The sequence below is a fragment of the Paroedura picta genome, chromosome 2 (assembly GCF_049243985.1).
Source record: "Paroedura picta isolate Pp20150507F chromosome 2, Ppicta_v3.0, whole genome shotgun sequence".
NCBI lineage: Eukaryota > Metazoa > Chordata > Lepidosauria > Squamata > Gekkonidae > Paroedura > Paroedura picta.
Window position 1 is genome coordinate 134,101,991 of NC_135370.1, and position 20,874 is coordinate 134,122,864.

At 44.8% G+C, this 20,874-nt stretch overlaps 1 protein-coding gene across 4 annotated transcripts in view; it reads left to right on the plus strand.

Annotated features, from left to right (window-relative positions):
- CCDC9B (coiled-coil domain containing 9B) overlaps window positions 1-20,874 on the plus strand; it is a 93,129-nt gene that overhangs the window by 64,850 nt on the left and 7,405 nt on the right. For all 4 annotated transcript variants that reach the window (XM_077322900.1, XM_077322902.1, XM_077322898.1 and 1 more), the window contains 2 exons: window positions 7,337-7,394; window positions 9,400-10,142. In XM_077322900.1, coding sequence (XP_077179015.1) covers window positions 7,337-7,394; window positions 9,400-10,110 — 769 coding nt within the window. In that variant the 3' untranslated portion in view covers window positions 10,111-10,142. The remainder of the gene's footprint in view (window positions 1-7,336; window positions 7,395-9,399; window positions 10,143-20,874) is intronic.

Sequence of the window (20,874 nt, forward strand, 5' to 3'; positions counted from 1 at the left end):
CCATGTTTCCCAGGGCCTGGAGAGGTTAAGTTACAGCCTCAAAACCTTCAGGGTAGTTCCAGGAGGCTCTTCCCTGACTCCCCTCAAAATTTCAAAAAGATTGGACCAAAGGATCCAATTCTAGGGGCTCCCAAAGAGGATGCCCCCATCAGCTGCATTATAGCCTATGGCAATGGTCCCCAACCTTTCTGAGGCTGGGGACCGGCAGGGCACCGGGCCGCGGCCCACAGGTTGGGGACCACTGGGCTATGGGACAGACTCTCCTGGTCCAATCTTTTTAAAATTTGGAGGAGCGTCAGGAAAGAGCCTCCTGGAACTACCCTGAAAGTTTTGAGGCTGTAACCTAACCCCCCCAGCCCCCAGGAAAGGCAGAAAAGCCAAAAATCCTATTAAAGTTAATAGTGCCATTGACTTAAATGGACGCCAAAGCAGTTTGGACACTTCAGACACTTTGGCTGAAGCCGAGGCAGGCCAACGCAGCATCAGCCAAAGCCGAATCAATCCACATTGTACCTTTAGAGCACAAGCTAGTGGCAACCTCTAATCTGGATAGCTGGTTTTGATCCCCCACTCCTCTACCTGCAGCCAGCCAGGTGACCTTGGGCTAGTCACAGTCCTCTTAGAGCTGTTCTCACAGAGTAGTTCTGTTCAAGCTCTCTCAGTGCCACCTACCTCACACGGTATCTGTTGTGGGGAGAAGGAAAGGAAATTGTAAGCCACTTTGAGACTCTTTGGAGAAGTGAAAAGCAGGGTATAAAAAGCAATGCTGCCTTTTCTAGTCAAAATAGAGTAGAACTGTAAAATATGTCTTTACTCCCTTCTTCCATTGTCTAGTGAGTCTAAGAAGTCCCTTGAAGTAATTGGGCTCAGAGGGATGTTAATTTTTTCAGTACCCTACAACGCTGCAATTTTTACAGTGGCACCATAGACCCAGTGGGTAAGGGGCTAGTATTTGTTACACACAGAAAATGAAATGTATTCCAGAAGGGAGACATTGCTGAACTTTTGTAGCCTATTAGATGTGATCTATTTATACATATCATGCATCACACTTATTTCCTTTTTTTTTTTTGCATTTTTTTAACAGCAAATTATTCTTTTTTTTTGTACTCATTTCAGTAAATGAGCTTGTCTAATCCTTAGGGAATGTTTATGTTAGCATATAAACCGGTTCTAAACCTCTTTCATTCCCCTTCCCCCCAGTTAGAACATGTTGTGCTATATGTGCAGTATAAATGATCTTTAGAAAGGGGGAGGAAAGTGCCTGCATTTGCATTTTAAGGCTCCACTGGAGCTCTAAAATATATTAGAAGAAGAAGAGTTGGTTCTTATATGTCGCTTTTCTCTACCCGAAGGAGGCTCAAAGCGGCTTACAGTCGCCTTCTCTTTCCTCTCCCCACAACAGACACCCTGTGAGGTGGGTGAGGCTGAGAGAGCCCTGATAGTCCTGCTCAGTCAGAACAGTTTTATCAGTGCTGTGGAGAGCCGAAGGTCACCCAGCTGGTTGGACGTGGGGGAGCGCAGAATCAATCCAGCATGCCAGATTAGAAGTCCACATTCCTAACCACTACACCAAACTAGCTATATTAGTAAATATATTAATTTTCATGAGGCAACAGCATTTCTTTTGCAAGCCTTATGAAGCTGCCATGTACCAAGTAAGGCTTGGTCAATCAGGCTTGGGTTTGCTTCCTCTCACTGGCAAAGCTCTCCAGGGTGTCAGGTAGAGGTCTTTGCCAGGTACCTGGTCCCTTTTTACTCAGTGGTTCTCAATCTGGGAGTTGAACGACCCTTTCACAGGGGTCATAGCAGGGCAAGCAGCTTGGCCGGGGGGGGGGAGCGCCACCCACACAACAGTCTTGCGGGGTAGATCGAGAGCGTTCGTCTCTCTGGAGCAGCAGAAAAGATCAAGATTGACTTGATGGGACAAGAGGCAGAGCTAAGAAACCCAGGAAAAAAACCCAATTTATATACAATCATGAACAATGGATCTTCATGCCATTGGTCAATTTCGGTTTAATTTCTGTGAAATACACTTTCATAATTTTATGGTTGGGGGTCACCACAACACAAGGAACTGTATTAAAGGGTCGTGGCACTAGGAAGGTTGAGAACCACTGCTTTAACTGGAGATGTCAGGGATTGAATTTGAGGCCTTCTCTGCACAAAGTAGATGCTCTTCCAATGAACCATAGTCTTTACAACACCTGGAATCCTAGATTAGGGAAATCAAATTCAACTCCTGATTCAGCTGACCATTCAGGAGGTAGTTAAAGTGGATCCCATCACTGGATTCTTTTATGGGATTGCTTCACCAGGATCTCATGTCGGCAATGACTAACAGCACAGTCTTAAACAGAGGGCTTGTTGTTCTTGTTAGTTGCGAAGTCGTGTCCGACCCATCGCGACCCCAGGGACAATGATCCTCCAGGCTTTCCTGTCATTTACCATTCCCCGGAGTCCATTTAAGTTTGCACCAACTGCTTCCCCCTTGTTTCTCAAAGACCCTGTCTCCCAAGAGCAGCATTTACTGGAGGCCAGTGGGCTGCAGTGGAACAGAAAAGGCAGGGAACTTTCATTCTGCTGGTGAGAACTTTAGTCTGAATCCAACCCTGATCTTGTACACCTGAGCGAACAGCACTCCCTGCTCCCATACCCACATTTCAACCAACTTTAACTATTTTAACCTGCCTGTCTGCCAACACACTCTAGGAGACGATATGGTGATGTAAACTCATGACAGGAATAGATGGGTAGAAACCAACAGTGTTAAAATGATTATAAAAATAGTCACACATCACTGACCTGAAAACAGAAACCAACACACAGCTGTCAGTGAAATAAATTAACAGGAAAATTTCCCAAGTCTTTAATGTGAAAAAAAAAATAGTCCTAACTTTTATCACTTCATTATTCCAGTGGTAGCAATCCAATATGTTCTGAGGTAAAATATACTCTCCTGTGATTTATACAAATAAATCTTCTCATGGAGAAACCAGGTGAAAATTCTCCTGTGGTGTGACGGCTGATTTGGTAAGCTGACGCACTACCTCAGGAGAATATCTGTTTTTTAAACAGAATCTAGTAACACTAGAATTAAAGCCCATTTTATTCAGAAATAAAATGGGTGCTAGGCTCCCCTCCCCGGGGAAGCCTTCGCAGGGCTGATGCGCCGAGGCCACCTGCCCGCGACCTGGGGCATTCTCCCGGCCCCGGGAACAGCCTTGACGCGTCACAGACCCGTCGAGGCTGTTCCTGGGGCTGGGAGAAGGCTGCCGCCCACCCGCCCACCCGCCCACGACCTGGGGCGTTCTCCCAGCCCTGGGAACACGCTCGCCGCATCAGTGATGCAATGAGGGTGTTTCCGGAGGCGAGAGAAGGCCGCCGGCCTCCCACCCACCCACGCGTGACCTGTGACCTTCTCCCTGCTCTTTTCCCTAGTGGGAGGAGAACCCAGCCGGAGGACTCACCGTACAGGCTGTCTTGTTTGTCTGTTTGGCGACACCCCGGCTAGGCCAGGCGATACCGGGATGGACCTGGATGGACACTCAGAGGGCCCAATCAGGCTCCTGATTGGGCCCTCTGAGTTTTTATCCCGGACAGGGCCCGCCCTTTCTCCTCCCACATTGCCCTTACTCAATTATTACTGCCGCTCCGCAGGAGCAGTTAAAGATGTAGTGGTTTGGATGTAGAGGGTGGTGATCCAGGAAATGCCACTTTCAGCTCTTACCTCTAGCATGCATGGGCTTTTGAGAAAAGAAGCAAGCCCCTGCTTTAGCCTTGGTTCCCTTCCCATACACCAAGTCTGTGACGCCTGGAAGAATGTTAGTGTCCTAGTTGGTAGGTATGAAAATCATATCTATGAGTCAGTGGAGCCAAATCACCTCAGTGGTGCTGCTATAGCACAGCTTTAGTGCTATATCGCTCAACTTAGAACATTCCCTCCCACAAGTCTGCAGAAGATCACATGGTGAAAGGGTAGGCAAAAAGCAGCACCATAGGAAGTGATATGGACATTTTAAACGGTACACCACTGCAATTCAGAAGCACAACAAAGGAATCAAGAAAGGAAGAAAAAAAATCACATTTTGCTAACCTGATGCCAGTGGGTTTGTATGAATAGCTAAATATATTCTGCTAGCACCACTTACTAAAACAGGTCTGTCTGCAATGACCAAAAAAATCCATTTGCAACCAGTTACTAAAATATTGCTTTGTTTGCATGGAGCAAGCCTATGGTCAGTTTGATTACTGGCATACTGCTACAGCTAGCCTGTCAATCGGCCCTCCATTCATTTTCAGCAACTAGTGGCTCAGTCATGAGAACGCCTCATTAGTGCATGGCTCAGCACTCCGTTAAGTAGAAATATGGCAGGGACTGGAAGCAGTATAGCTCCATTCATCCTCCTTTCAAGGTCTGATGAACTACTGAATCAACAAGAGAAGCTCGTTTAGAAAATTGGTAATGCATACAAAAAAACAGACTCAGCCATTAAAGGAGAGAAAGGAATTTGAGTGCAACCCCCCCTCCTTCCACCACCTGACTGTGGAAGCAGAGGGAGTATTGCTAAACTTCCAGCATTCTGGCACTGTGTTTCTGAGCATTTTTTTTCTTTTTGCTTCTTAGTTGCATATTAAGGGGAGCGGAGTGTTGTCTCCATGGCTTGTTCTCCAGCATTTCATGGTCCTTGTTCTCATTCCAATGATTACTGCCTGAGACGCTTCTCAGGTGGCAGTTCTGCAGTGGGGCCTGTATGCTGCAAAACACTGTCCTGCACTTATTTAAAAGCCAGGAGAGTGTGAAGTGGTTCTGTTGGTTAGAGGTATGGTAGAAAAACATGGTTGTCTCAACAGCAAGTTAGCAGCAGCTGCTGAGTGTGAAATATGCCTTTGCACTGCAAGAGGCTCTAAGTTTCATGGAAGCCTCAGAGGAGGGCAATATATAAATACAACAATAAATAAAGAAAATAAACATACATCATCAATGCTAGAGATAACTCAAAAGGTGGACAATATATACCTGCAGCACTCAAATTATTTGAAGCCAAGGCAGTGTCACAACTATAATATGGCACACAGTTGGGCCTCCCCTCAAACTTGGCCCCTTTAGAGAGGGTTCAATCTAAATTTTTAAGATCTGCTCTTCAAGTGCCAAAGTGTGTCTCCAATGTTACTCTGAGACTTGAGACAGGTTTCATGAAGATGGAGGCTAGAGTATGGCTGACTGCTTTAAATTACTGGCTTAGACTGTCCTTTTTCCCTCGTGGCCTTGCCCCACTAACAACTGAGGATGGCTATCAATCATCTAGGCAACGAAACATCAGAACTAAAATCACACTCTTGGGGTTCTCTCCTGAGCTCCTACTGAGTATGGGATATGATCAGGCCAAAGAAGTTGTTAAGCAGAGATTGACCGACATAGAACGCCAACAGGACCTAGCGAATAACCCATCTTTCATTATTAGTGAACCCAATAGATATTCATCTTACCCTATGACATATCTGGCCAAGCTTGAAGTACCTAGTCATAGGAGGGCCTTCACTTTGGCACGCTGCGATGCCTTCCCTTCAGCGGTATTAGAAGGAAAATATAAGAAAATACCCTATACTGAAAGGAAATGCATCTGTGGCTCTGGGCATGTAGAAACCATGGAACATGTTCTCTTTCAATGTCGATTCTATAATGAGATTCGAACTAGTCTAATTCTTCCATTGCTAGGCAGATTCCCAGGGCACTCGGGAGAATTTTACATTTCTCTGCTGCTTGCAGATATAGAAAACAACACAACTTATAGAGTTGCTAAGTTCTGCGCAGCAGCGATCAAAATTCGTAATAGAATAGTCTGTTTTAAATGAATCTGGACAGCTGTGTCTATCTACCTTTTGTATTTTCTACCTTTTGTATTCTCTATATTTTAAGATGTTTTAATTCCTGGTTTTAATGGATGTTTCTTATGCTGGTCTATGACCGTAATAAAACTGTATATATATAGAGATAACTCAGATTTAACTTTGTGATCCTGCAATGGGAGTTGACCCCCTAAAGCATAACGGCTGGCGATTCACACACATATTCCCAGAAGGCAAAAATGGGAACACATTTGGACCAGTGATAGAATTCAGAAAATGAACACTGTTTCCCAGTTCAGGGTGGTTGGAGGGGAGAGATATTTTTGAGATGCAATGGAAAATTCAGATGGCCAAAGAGCTCTTTGCTTCTTCCTTTTTTTATCTAGGCCAGCAGTGACTCAATTTGGACACATTAGGAACATGGCAAACTATTAGGTCCAATGCTCATCTGTGATAGCAATACATTCCCTTACCACTGTCCTTGAAGCCCTCTAATCTGCATGCTGGGCTGCTTTCACACAGAGGGATTTCCCCTTTTCAGCCTCACAACTTGTGTGTTTTTTTCTGTTTTCACTTGATGCCATCCTACATTCGTGTTCCAAATGTAGGCAGTCCATTTTTTTCTTCTTCTAAAGAAATGGTTTTTCAAAACAAAGCAAAACCCAGTCTGGGCATTCTTTTCAATGTGTCTGGAACAGGCGGTATATCCTCAGTTACAATAAAAAGATGAAGGCATCCCTCCCCATTCCTCTCCCAATCCAGTAGGGCTTTAAAACTTTTTAAAAATCTCAACTTCACTGAAGAGTCACCACTGCAGGGAAAATGGCAGGCTGTATTCAGGCTTTTCTAAATATTCTGTTCTGGTACATGAAAAGGTAGGGGGGGGGAGGGGGACAAGAGCACCTCATCCCAGCATGCTGCAGACCAAGTCAGGATTGGGTTCCTGTGACATTTTTAAAAATGGCCTCATTAGTTTGTCAGACATAACAGTGCCCATTAGTCAAGCCCATGGACATTGTCATGTCTAGTTTTGGCTGTCAGGTCCTAGCACAAGATAAGCTCCTCTTCTTGATATCTCTGGGCTGATGAACCAGGAGGAAAAAAGTAAGGGTAACAAAGCAATTACCTTTCTTAGCTGACTATAGCCCTATTCTCCTAAACTTGCAATCAACTCTCTTCTCTAGGAGAATCATCATTCCTTGAGCTAAGAAAGTGAGTAGAGTACTAAAATTCTCATAACAATCTGAGACTTTGTAAACCAGTCTTCTTCCAGAAAGGAAACAAGGGTTTGGAGGCTGTCTTATTTCATTTAAGTGCTTTTCCTACCCATGTTGCAGTTTTTGTCCTATTTTTATCTTATATGTTTCTGATTGATTTGTATTGTTTAAAATCAGTTGCTGTAAATCATCAGCTTATTGGAAAGTCTGGTTTTTACAATTCTATTATCTGAAAAACTGACAACTCTGTTTTATGTATTGCTTTACAGATGGGATGCCAAAGAAGCTGAAGAACTACCCTTCGTAAAAGAGGATCTAGATAACCAGGTGAGGCTATGGAACATCTGTTTAGATGCTTGAAACAAGCAAGGAAACGAAAATCTCTCATAAAACTAAAAACCGCACCCTCTTACTTTCCATTAATACTCTAGCAGCACTATGACTCCTTTATTATTTTCTCCTAGTCACCAAGGGGCAGACTAGAAGACACTGGGAGATTTGCAGTCAGTCCTCTTAAGGCCTTTAAACCCCATTGCTGTCACTGGGCTCCAACAAGGGAAAAAACCAATATGAGATGAACCGTTTATTCCTTGAGCTGGGATTTAGATGTGATGATGAGAGCAGTGTGGAAAATCAAGCAGTAGGACAGGGAACTGCAGCCTAGGGCTCCACAGCACAGGGAACTGCAGCCTAGGGCTCCACAGCTAAGTGTGGCTCAATATAGAACCAGTGATGCTTTAAAAAAAGAGAACAAAGTCTTTATATTACAGTATGTTGGAAAGCTGAGAAGCTGCAGTATGTGAGGAAGGTCAAGTGAAGATTTTTGTGAGCCTAAAGGGCTTCTTAGATGTGATGGTGAACAGTCACCAGTAGACCAAGTGCAATTTATGCACAGTTGTATACTAGCATGCTAAAGTAGTCATACAGGGTGATCTAGTATATATTTATTAGTTATTGTGAGATCTGATGTGTGCCACTTTCTAATAAACAGTTCACAGCAAGCCAATGAATGGGTTGCAGAAACATTACAGATTATTAATCAACATGTCAATGTTCAGTAATATTTCGTCACATTAAGTTCAGTATTTTCACTTATGCAGATTAGTGAATGTTGCTTATGATCTCTTGCTCTGAACGGTGGTGTTATTTGGGCTTTTAATTATAAAAGGATGCTGACCGCTGGTGTAAGGCAGAGGCAGACAGTGGTGCTCTGGAAGCACAACAAATGGGATGATGTGATTATAGGCCGTGACAGCTTATTTAATCCTTATGGTATGGATTGGACACATACCTTATGACAGACTGGGGAGAATGTGCAGCACTCTAGGCTGGTAAATAAGAAAGTGGTCAGTATGATCCCATTTATTTGATAGTGGGAGGCAGGAGGGAAGTAAGAGCTGCATGGGCAATGCGGAGGCTGTGCAGGTGGGATTCCCTATGGCGCCCCAGCATCCAGGGGGGCAGGAAGACGTCAGAGGGTGGTGGAGAGCATGCACAGTCAGGGCTCAGTGCTTTCCCCTGGCAGGCAGGTGGAGAGAGATGGTAGGCAGCAGGGAGTGTGTATGGCATGCCTTCCCCTGGGAGGCTGAAGATCAGGGAGAGAGGGGCAGGAGGCTTGGAGCATGGCAGGAGGGTGTTTCCCAGTCTCCCAGTAGGCAGGAGGGTGGGGATTGCAGTGCGCTGGAGAGCACAATGGTGCCTTCATGGGGGTGGGGATCTTCCCCACTGGCTATAGATGGGGAGGGAATCAGGGAGGCCTCAGAGGGCAGCAGTGGGCCAGGGATTGCAGTGGCACCATCATGGAGGGGCAGGGGAGGATGGTGAGAAGTGTGGTTGGGTGGCTGCCACAGGCAGCTGTGGGCTGGGGAGGCTGGTAGCAATTTTTGGAGGGGGAATGGGACTTACCAAGCAGGCAGTGTTGGGGTGAGCAGTGGAGCAGCCACAGAGTGCTTGGTCTAGTTTCCGCACCATTGGAAAGTGGTATGGTCTGTGATTGGCTCTCATTGGGGAGGGAGGAGGCCCCACACAGTGAGAGCCAATCTGAGGCTGCCTGGTGCTTCCTGATGGTGTGCCAGTTCCTCTGAGTGGCCTTCAGTGGGTTAGGCCCTCCCCCCTAAGGGCCAGTCAGAGGGCCAGCGTGTCATCAGAAGTACAGTCACCATTTAATGTAGTATGATAATGACATTCTATCAAGATGCTATAGCTTTCTCACCACTAAAGAATGATCACTCACTAATTACTAATATTGGTAACTTTGGATGTGTAGGCTTATGTTGATGTGCATAAAAGTTTTTAAAAATGCAAAGCACAATATTGCCTTTTTTCATTCTAGAGACACCCTAGAACTGAGCAACTGAAGAATCAAACTGTGGTCAGTGAGGCAGTCAAGAAACATAAATGCACTGAGGAGTTAGATAAGAATGTTAAGCCACAAGAGGTTCAAGATGACCGGAGTCTTCTCATGCCAGAAGCTGAAAGATGTGGAAGGAATCCATTTGCAGATGAAGATCAGGGCTCCAGTGGAAAGACCAGGAAGTTCCTTGCTCAAGAAATGCCAACTTTTGGCCTCGATGACCCTGAGGCAGAATCCAAGCCAAGTAACACAATAATTGGGGCTGATCAATCCCCCAAGGGCCACTGTGCGCATAGCAGCCCTTGCCAAGGGGTGGCCCATAGTGTAATGCAGACTGATGGATGTGCCATTAAGGAAATCCGGTCTGTAGAAAACGGTTTATCCAGAAATGGGCACTTTGAAAAGAGCCCTCGTGCAGAGTATGCAGAAAGCCTTAGAGAGCTGCTGTCGATGGCAGAGGAGGGTGCTGGAGGTGAAGAACTGTCACCAGCCAGACAAGTAGAAGGAGAGATCCAAAGAATCTGTGAGAAAGAGAGTGATGCCATTGCTTGCCTTGCACACAGGGAGGAGTTCTGTTCCCCAAATCAAGAAATCCCAGACAGAACTAATACATTTGTCCAGGATGCAGCAATAATGAGGAACAACAAACAGGACCAACCTGAGACATGCAATAAGGAAGCAAAACATTAAGAGAGAACATGCTGAGCTCCAAAAGTATAAAGGTGAGTGCATCCTAATTCTTTCTATATGGCTTTTTTATTTATGTATGTGGACTTGGGTGGGCAGGCAGCATAGTATAGTCTGATCACAACAGATCTTGGAAGCTAAGCAAAGTCAGTACTTGGATGGGGGACCCCCAAGGAAGACTCTGCAGAGGAAGAGATTGGCAAACTACCTCTGCTTATTACTTGTATTGCAAACCCATTGTTAAGGTCACCTTAAGTTGGTTGCAACCTGATGGCACTTAAGTATGTAGATTTAGAACCTTCTATCCCAAGGCTCAGGGCTGTTAATTATCCAGGGAATTCTACTACAAAAAGCACCAGTAAAACAAATTAAAGCAGTGCAAGAACAGGGTAGCATTTCTGTCTATTGTCTCTATCTAGTATTTCTTCGTTACCTTTCCATAATATTGAATCTCACAAATAAGAACAATATGACACAATCATAAAACTTACATGATCAATGTAAAAACCAAACATCCATTAAAAACAGGCCAGAGGTATAAGAACAGCATAAAACAACCACTGAACTTGCATGGGGGACCGCTTACTAGATTTTACCCAAGAATGCTTCTCCCTGACCCTTTCTGCACAGAAAACGCAAAACTGTGCTGCCGCCTGATTTTTTATTTGGTGGTAGTTGTTCTGATGTCCTCACGAGATCACCTTGGAGGATCCATGTCCAGCCTCTGCTGAGGCAGCTGCAGTTTTTACCAATTAGCTTCCAGATCAGGTTCAAGGTTTTGGTTCTTACCTGTAAGGCCATCCATGGCCTTGCATATTTGAGGGACTGCTTGTCTCCTTATGCCCTCTGCAGGTATGAATCTGCTTGTTATCCCAGGTCTCCAGGAGGCATGCCTGTCATCGACCAGGCCCAGGGCTTTCTCGATCCCGGCCCCGACCTGGTGGAATGAGTTCCTGGAAGAGCTGAGGGCCCTGTTTTGGGGTTTTGGGGGTTTTATTCTTTTATTGTAAACCACCATGAGCTGGACTGGCTTTGGAAGTGGCAGTGAATAAATCCAATCAATCAATGAATCAATCAATTAAGCCCCTTGTCTTGCCTGGATTTGTGGCTCCACGTCCCACCCCCGAAGTGGGGAAAAGTTGCAGCTGATTCTCTTTCTCGCAGTGGGGGAACTGATGGCCAGAACCATGACAGCACTGGGACCACCCCAGACTGGTGCAACGTTGTCAGGAAGTAGGAATTAGCCCCGCAACCAGGCAAATTCCTCATGTGAAAAAGGTCCCTAAGAGATCACAATCCAAAAGTCAATCCGGAGGAGATGCTGGAAGACTTCCTTGGTCAGTAGAAACTGAGGGAGTTTTAGGATCAGGACTACAACATCGGTTGTTTAACTTTTCCTCTGTGCAGTCACCCCCCACTCTCCCCAGGACCATGACCCTGATCCAAAGCAGAGCCGAATGTTGCTGCTTCTTCTAAAAGGAAAATGCTCTGGAGCTTGATGATCGAACTTCCGGCATCTAGTTTAGCCAACTGGCTATAGGTCAACATGTATTTTCAAGTGTCACCATGCCTGTGAGCCAGCAATTTCTTGTCTAGGAGAATCCAGACAAATCTCTGATTTCTTTCAATGGAGGCAGTTGAGTGGTAGTGTACTTTTTTGTGCGGGTTAATTTGTTGGAAATTGCTTTAACGTAAGTAAATGCCAAGGTTCCTTCTGAGGAGACATTGCCCACAAGTGGACAGGTCATCTTTCTTTATACCGACATCCATTAATGGAGCTCTTGTGTCAGTGATATATTTCACATACAAGGCTATTAGCAGGCAGTGATTTGCAGCAGTGATCTATTTCTATCAGGGAACAACCTGGGAATTCTTGCCTTTAAATCTTTGCTACAAAATTCCCTGAATCCACCTATACAGTTTCTCTCAGTGGATGAAGAAATACTGTGAAATAATACTGTGAAACACTGGCTTGCAAGAATCAAACTTTCTCCATTGGCTGTTTAATTATTCTCTCCAGGCCTCAAAAACTTTGCCTGCCCTGTGCACCTTTGAAACACAAACATATATATGATGATAGAAAGAAATATGCATAGACTAGTGTAGATCAGTGATAATGTATACGTTGGCAGAATTTAAATGTACAAAAGAGGAGCCGAGCACCAGCTACTTAAAGAACAAATAGTTTTATTCAGAAGAGAAACAACTTTGTAAAGAGAGAGGAGAAAGATAGTCCTAACAGTCTAATTGACTGAACAAATTTAGAGTCCAGTGGCACCTTTAAGACCAACAAAGTTTTATTCAAGGTATAAGTTTCATGTGCATGCACACTTCCTCAGACATGGACATTGTATCTGATGAAGTGTGCATGCACACGAAAGCTCATACCTTGAATAAAACTTTGTTGGTCTTAAAGGTGCCCCTGGACTCTAAGTTTGTTCTGCTGCTTCAGACCAACACAGCTACCCACTTAAATCTATCTGACTAACTGTTGTTTCAGAGGGAAAACAGAAGGAATTGTGCTCAAAGGAGCAGGATGTCTCCAACTGGGCCAACCAGGACCTAGGAGAAGATTATGTGAAAATAAATAAATCTTTATTTTTATATCCCACCCTTCCTGTCTCAGGATGGGTACCATCAGTGCCTAAAATACAATAACTTTAACATCACATTTTACATAAAAATAATTTTAAGTCTAATCTGTCTGCCAACTAATTAAACGTTAAGAAGGGTATTCTTATTTTGGTGGTATATTTTGCTTTGTTGTTCTAATAATTTCTCTTCAAGGGATGTTTTCATACGGTTAGATGTTAACCGTAGGCCAGGCAAAATACCTGTGCCCTGCAGGCCCTGTGGAACTGGTTAAGGTCCTGCAGGGCCCTGATCTCGGTTGGCAGAGCATTCCACCAGGCCAGAGCAAGTTGAGGCCAGTTTCACTTTTTGGGGCCAGGGACCCTGAGCAGATTGTGACCCATCTTTGCACTGCGGCCCTGGCCACCTCGGGCTTCGGTGATTACTGAGGCTACTGAACTGCACCAAAGCGCTCACCCCTGAGAGGCAGTCTCACAGATATGTTGGTCCCAGACCGATTAGTGCTTTGAAGGTCAATATCAAAACCTTGAACCAGTCAAAACCTTGAACCAATCTCCAATGTGGAGTCAATGCGGTTGGGCAACCACCGGTGTCATATGCTCCCTCCACTGAGTCCCTGTAAGAATTCAAGCTGCTGCATTTGGGACCAGTTGGAGTCTCTGGGTCTCTCCTCACAACAGGCCGCCTGTAAGGCAGGTGGGGCTGAGAGAGCTCTGTCCAGACTGCTCTGTGGAACAGCTGTATTCGGATTGTGACTAGGCCAAGGTCACCCAGCTGGCTGCATGTCTCAGGTTGCACGGTACTTGTGATGACTGATAGATTTTCTTTTCTAATGGTGCCTGACAAAAGAATTATCACATGAACATATTCATGTCCCTTCTTTCTTCATGCCATACCTCTGCAAGAACCTCAAACTGTCAGATTACAGAAACGGTCAGAAAAATAAGGGATAATCTCATCCCCTTTTTGCGGTGATTGACATATCCTGTTAGAGCTGAAAATAAAAATCCCAGTTGTTTCTCTAGTGTGTAAGCCCATAGGTTTTCGACTTTCCATTTCAACTTTGGCTTGTGTTCATTTTTAAGAATAGGACACCCCTCACACTCCTGAAAACGGTCTCATTCTCGTAATTTATGAATAGATTAAGAGATTGTTTGCATGAAGATTTCGCTATCAGTTTGATTGAAATAAACATGCTTCAGATTTGCACAGGTTTATTATCTGTGCAGGTAGGGGAGTAGAATCCCCCACACACACCCTGAGATGTACTAATGCACATCACTTAACTGATATAGAAATAGATTACCTTTAATGGCATACAATTCAAATAAACACAGATAACCACAACACAGATGGACATAGGTGATATACTGAAACCCGATGTGCAGGCCATCATTTTTGCCAATACAAAAGATTTACTTTTAACATAGAATATGGTACATTTGCAGTTTTAGCCAACAGAGCATGATTCTTCTTGGTAGGCAGAGCTTTAAGAATTTGCTGTTCATTACAGTTCTGCTTAACAAGAAGAATCACCTAACTGAATCAGACATTCACTCAGCATTCAGTTTCCAGGGGCAGCTAACCAGGTGACCTGATATTCCCAAGCAAACCATAAAGGGCAGCAAAGTAGACTGCAGCCTTTCATTAATTTTTTATCTGAAATGAACTGCAAATGTCCTAAGCCTTCTCGTTGACAAGACATTGATTTGGGCCATCACTGCAGCTTCTGTGTGCCCATCCTAAAAGCTTCACCGACATTCTGTGTTCCACGTTTGCATTTGGCACCAAGAATCGAAGGTGCTGGCCCCTGGGATTTCGTCAGCAGGCCAGCTGATAATGGACTGAGTGCTAGCGGCTTTGCCTTTGTGCTCAGGGAGAAGCAGCACTGTCAAGCAGACGTCACACCTGATTCAAGGTTGGCTCTGGCTGTGTAAAGAGTCTGCCAAGTCAGCTAAGCCTCTCGAGAGCCAGCTTGGTGCAGTGGTTGAGAGCAGCAGCCTCTAAGATGGAGAACCAGACTGGATTTTCACTCCTCCTCCACATGCAGCCAGCTGGTTGACCTTGGGCCAGTCACAGTTCTCTCAGAGCTCTCTTAGCTTCACACAACCTCTGTTGTGCAGAGAGGAAGGGAAGGCGATTGTAAGCCTCTCAGTATTCTTTCGGGTAGTGAAAAGTGAGGGACCCAAAAAAGCTCTTCTTTAAGCAAGATGGCAATTTTAGGCAGGCCTGCTCAGAAGCCAGCCTCAGTGCTATTCAGTAGGGCCCTCAGAATTGCAGGCTTCACATCTGACTCTCCCCTCTTGTCCTTCCTGCCTCCTTTGTGGATGATGCCTGCAGATAGACATGCATGTTAAGCAAAGTGTCACTAGTGTCAAAGTGGGTCGATCCCCCAGCTGCCATCAGTGGCAGATATGCAGTGGGCAACACTGATATGGGGGGGGGGGTGATGCTGGTGATGGAGAGGCAGTCAAGCAGTGCCCTACTAGAGCTCCTACTGCTGGAAGAATGCAAGCTTCCAGGACTCCTCTTCAAAGCAGAATGGGGATCAGGAAGGTGTAGTAATTTAAAGTTGATTTTGAGCTCATGGACAGAGCAAGTTTGTTAAATAATGCAAATACTACTCCATTTCAAGTAGGGTCTGGCTTGCAGTATGGGAATTCATTTGAAGTGCTTTTGGGAGGTTGTTTGTCTTTTGTGGCATCCAAAGACCATCAGTAGGGCAGGTTTTCTACAAGAAAACGACTTAGTAGTCTTGCTGTTCTTTGCACAATAATGTTTCCTTTTTGAAAGGAATGCTGTGCTTTAAAACATGAATGCATACTTTGTGCCACCAAAATTTGTTCACTGGTTTCAATCACATTATAGGAAAAAGGACTGAAGTGGGAAAGCATAACAGATCCGGGTTCATACCATTTTCTGCAGGGGAACATACACAAAGAATGCTGCCTTTATTTCTGTTTCAACCTCCTACCAGAAGAACAGCTCCCATGGCCTTTGGGCTTTGCTTCGCACAATAGTCAGCTACAAGTTCAACTCTTGCTGCTTTTTGCCCATTCTTCTCTTTCTTTGTGCGAACTGTAAATGCAGGAGGATCATGCTGAGTGGGGAGGGATGAGGATGAAGAGCTTCCTTTCACAAAAGCCCGTTACAAATGGCACTCCAGTTTTTCATAATCAGGAGTGCACGTGAGCAAACAACTTCAATACATGCATACTGGGAAGGAACAGGCTTGCAAACTTTCCCCTGTTTTTTTTCTGATTGAGCCCCGGGAGGTCTGAACAATCCAATGGCCACAAAGTCTCTACTTGGCAACACACCCCTTCCCATAGATGCCAGGTACAAGCTGAGTAGTCACCACCACCAATGAAACTTAGGCTGGATAGATTCAAGTGGGTAGCCGTGTTGGTCTGAAGTAGCACAATAAAGTCAGAGCCCAGTGGCACCTTTAAGACCTTGAATAAATCTTTGTTGGTCTTTAAGGTGCCACTGGGCTCTGACTTTATTGTCCTCCCAGATGGAGTCATACATCTGCCACTCTGTACATGCATTGCTGTTGAGAGGCTGCTCCTTCCACTACGCTTCTCCAAGGAGTTGTGGGGGCTTGTATCACGACTTTGTAATTTAGAACTACCAAGCTCCAGGGATGAGAAGTACCTCAACTGCCCCTCCCCATCACCACACTTTAGATAGGAAGATGGAATAGCTGTGGTACATTTTCATCTATTAGATTTAATTAATTAAAATATATGAAAGTTTAATAAGGGAATAAAAGAATACACATGTGCTGCTCAAACTTTCAAGCTTAACAAGGGAAGAAAGAAAAGGTGAAAACACTATTCTCTGTCCCTGCACTATGCACTTCATAAATGATGTCTAATTTAGGACAGGCTAGCCTTACTTGAAGTTGCAGAAGTTTAGACTTCATCATTACCTTAGATTTCCAGGTTGGGACTCTTCTGCATTGTGTTCCACTGTATGGACAAGATGGCGTCCCTAGGGGGAAAGCTAATCCATCATAGCTTGTACCTATTTCAAGAGCTGCCCAAGATGGAACTGCATTTTTTTTCTTGTGTCCTGGGAATTTATAATCTACCTTGGGGGCATCTGTCATTTGGCTCTTCCTTCCCAAAGACTAAGAGAGTATGTTCTGACTATCTGCCAGTTTTACTCTGTCCCCTTTGGGAGTAACCTGACATCAGGTTGTGAAGTGTCCGTCACTGTCCTGTTACAGTCAGTACCATTGAATACCCAAAGGCTGATTTGCCCTGTGTTTCTTTCCCCCACATTCCTCCCCCAACCCCTGCTATGGGCTTAGTTTCCAGATCTGGTGAGAATAGGCTAACCTCTAGGCCAACCTTTCTCAATTTTTTTTACCATTGAGAAACCCCTAAAACATTCTTCAGGCTTCGAGAAGCCCCAGAAGTGGCATGATCATGCAAAATATGGTTGGGAGGTATAGTTGTATACATACCCATTTGGGGCCTCTCCCCTTCCATCCCTTCCAGGCCCATCACTGGCCATTTTTGGAGGGGTGGGTCATATATGGTAATGCACCCAAGAAAGGCCATCAAGATCAGGGTATCACTGACCTATGCCACCAGAACTCCAAAGATAACCAGGATCACTGATAGTTTGGCCTTAGCTGCATAGTTTTGTGGTGTCTCCCCACTGCTCTGCATAAAGTATAAGTGTGGCCTAGAACCTAATTATGATAAAGTGGACTTTTAGGGGCATCTTTTCTTTTCTTCTCTTATTGATCATCCCAGTGTAACTTTCCAAGAAATCCAAAGGTTCCTTGGAAAACTGCTGTTGTGGGTGAAACACTGCTCATGCTATCAGCCTTTTCTCTCATGATTTATCTTCTAGATACATTATCATCCGGGTAGCTCTCATACCCTGCTTCAAATGACCCGAAATAAATATTTACTCAAAATGCAACCCTTGAATCCCCTGAAGAATTTTCATCAGAGTGCCAGAGAAATCAACAAAGCAAGCCAGCCACAGAGGCTTTTCATTCAGCTCTCTCAAGACTATTAATTTCAACATCTCCAGAGAAAATACAGCTGGGGTACATTTCCAAAGCCCAGTGGGGTGCTGACGTCAACATTCTCCCTGACGTAAACAAGCACAGTATGGCCCAAGCCCTGAATGATGCAGGTCTTGAAAGCAGATAGGAATTTTCAAATGCAAGCCAGTCCTCTGAACAGGACATTCCTTGCACTCCTCAGTAAGGAGGCAATGAGAAAGTCCATAGTTCTGCCATTTAAAAACTTCTGCCCTCTAAGTATGAAAGGGAGGCATTATTGCCAGTGTGTCTGGTATAGTCTGTATTTATTTTTTAAAGATCACTCACATTCTGCCCCAAGAAAAACAGGATGCTGTGATTTGTTAAACTGTGTGCAAGTCACAGTAACAACTTCACCCTTATCATGTTCTTGCCCTTTGGTTATATATTTCTTTTTTTGCCTCATTTATACCCCCTCCCTTTCTACATCATTCTCCTCTCCTCTGTTTTATCCTGACAGCAGCCTCATGGAAACCTCCTTGTTATCCCAGCAAAACATCTTGTCCCTCAAAACTGGGAGTCAAATGAGATGCTGCACATTGTCATAAGAAAGTGTTGATCTGGGTGACTGAAATGGACACATTAATTGGATCAGCATAGCTGCAGAATAGAAATGGAGATAGTAATGGACTGCTAAGGATAGGGGCACCTTTATCGCTATGCTGGAAAATTCATTGTTTACAGTTTTCAATTAGAGGATCATTTATTTTCTGATTGGCAATAAATGGTTTTAAGAAACTTTGTTATTGTTGTTAGGTGCGAAGTCGTGTCCGACCCATCGTGACACCATGGACAATGATCCTCTAGGCCTTCCTGTCCTCTACCATTCCTCGAAGTCCATTTAAGTTTGCACCTACTGCTTCAGTGACTCCATCCAGCCACCTCATTCTCTGTTGTCCCCTTCTTCTTTTGCCCTCGATCGCTCCCAGCATTAGGCTCTTCTCCAGGGAGTCCTTCCTTCTCATGAGGTGGCCAAAGTATTTGAGTTTCATCTTCAGGATCTGGCCTTCTAAAGAGCAGTCAGGGCTGATCTCCTCTAGGACTGACTGGTTTGTTCGCCTTGCAGTCCAAGGGACTCGCAAGAGTCTTCTCCAGCACCAGAGTTCAAAAGCCTCAATTCTTTGACGCTCGGCCTTCCTTATGGTCCAACCTTCGCAGCCATACATTGCAACTGGGATGACCATAGCCTTGACTAAACGCACTTTTGTTGGCAGGGTGATATCTCTGCTTTTTAGGATGGTGTCTAGATTTGCCATAGCTTTCCTCCCCAGGAGCAAGCGTCTTTTAATTTCTTTGCTGCAGTCCCCATCTGCAGTGATCTTGGAACCTAGGAAAATAAAATCTGTCACTATCTCCATTTCTTCCCCATCTCAAGGTTCAACTACTTGAGTAGCCACCAGGACAGGCTGTAGGTGGCCAGCTCTCCTTGCCCCTTCCCCAGCCAAGCAGAAGCAAAATGAAGCCAAAATGCTTCATTTGCATAATTTGCATGAGTTAAGAAACTTACTCATGCAGATTATGCAAATGAAGCATTTTGGCTTCATTTTGCTTCTGCTTGGCTGGGGAAGGGGCAAGGAGAGCTGGCCACCTGCAGCCTGTCCTGGTGGCTACTCAAGCCCTTGAACCCATACATGAAACTGCCTTATATGTCTTTGGTCCGTCAAGGTCAGGATCGTCTGCTCAGACTGGCAGAGGCTCCACAGGCAAAGATATTTCACATTGCCTACTTACTGACTCTTTGCGCTGGAGATGCCAGGGACTGAACATGAGATCTTCTGCATGCCAAGCAGATGCTGTTCCACTGACATGTTCTCTACCCCGCTTCTTGAGCCAGAACTACAGAGAATCCTTGCTCAACATGTCACCTATATCCATTCTAAGGTTCTTAACATGATTCCCCGATAAAGGACCAGTAGAGTTACCATCTCATGACAGTAACTCTGAAACTGCCTTCTACTGAATCAGATCCTTGGTCCACCAAAGGCAGTATTGTCTACTCAGACAGGCATCGGCTCTCATGTTGGGGTCTTTAACATCACCTCCTATCTGATCCTTTCAACTGGAGATGTTGGGGATTGAACCTGGGACCTTCAGCGTGCCAAGTAGATGCTTCACAAGTGAACTACAACCCCTCTCCTTTTACACCATGTCTCAGACGTTACCCTCCATCAAGCAGCTATTAGCTCTGGCAAAGAAAAAAAGATGGCTTGCCTGTCTCTCCCCCCCCCCCCCAGCTAATTGCAGGGTGGGATTTCACTCTGGGGCTGAGCATGGAATAGGTTAACCCCCCCCCTTCTCCCCTCTTCTGACCCCAGTTCCAATATCCCCACTGTGGCTGCTTTTGAATGTCATTAAAGATTACGGGAGGTCTCTGGTGCCCTCTAGATTAGCCCACAGATACTATTTCAGTTGTGGCTGCAGACTAAGAGGAGGAAAAGAACAAAGATACAGTCTCTAAAAGATTGCATTTTATAGCCTATCCTCTTAATTGTCTATAAAATACATTTACATTAACATTGTAGGACATGTAGGTTTCTTAGTTTTTGACATTAATAAATGCACCCTTCTAGTCCTTCGGAGAAATCGCTTTCCTTCCACTCTTGAGGGTTTTCTTTGCTGTCTTGCGGTCTTCCCACACTGCAGGTTATCTTTGTGCTTACTGAGCATTAAAAACCTGTCAACACGATGCAAGGCCATAGATTTAAATATAGAAGTCCCAAAAGACTAATTCAGCAGTTCTGAAAAGGCACTGTATGGGGGGAGGGGAATCTCTCTCCAATTTCAGATCAATAGACATCCAATCAGGAGGTTTCTGCAGGTCCCAGCCCTCACAAAAGAGAGAGAAGAGCTTGCATTCCAATCCAAGAAGTCTTGGACAACTAGCATTTGCTTGGTATTTATCCACTTGATTTACATATTGTTTATTGCTGACCAGTAAAATGGCTTGTATAGTCATTCCGTAATTTCACAGACAGAATAATGAAGATGAAGGAAACCGGGAATTGATCTTCTCTGAGTTGGGATGGGGAGTAGAGCTGCCATCTCAAAGGTAGGGAAACTCCTAAAGATTTGGGGTTGGGGCCTAGGAATGCCAAGAACCTCAATGG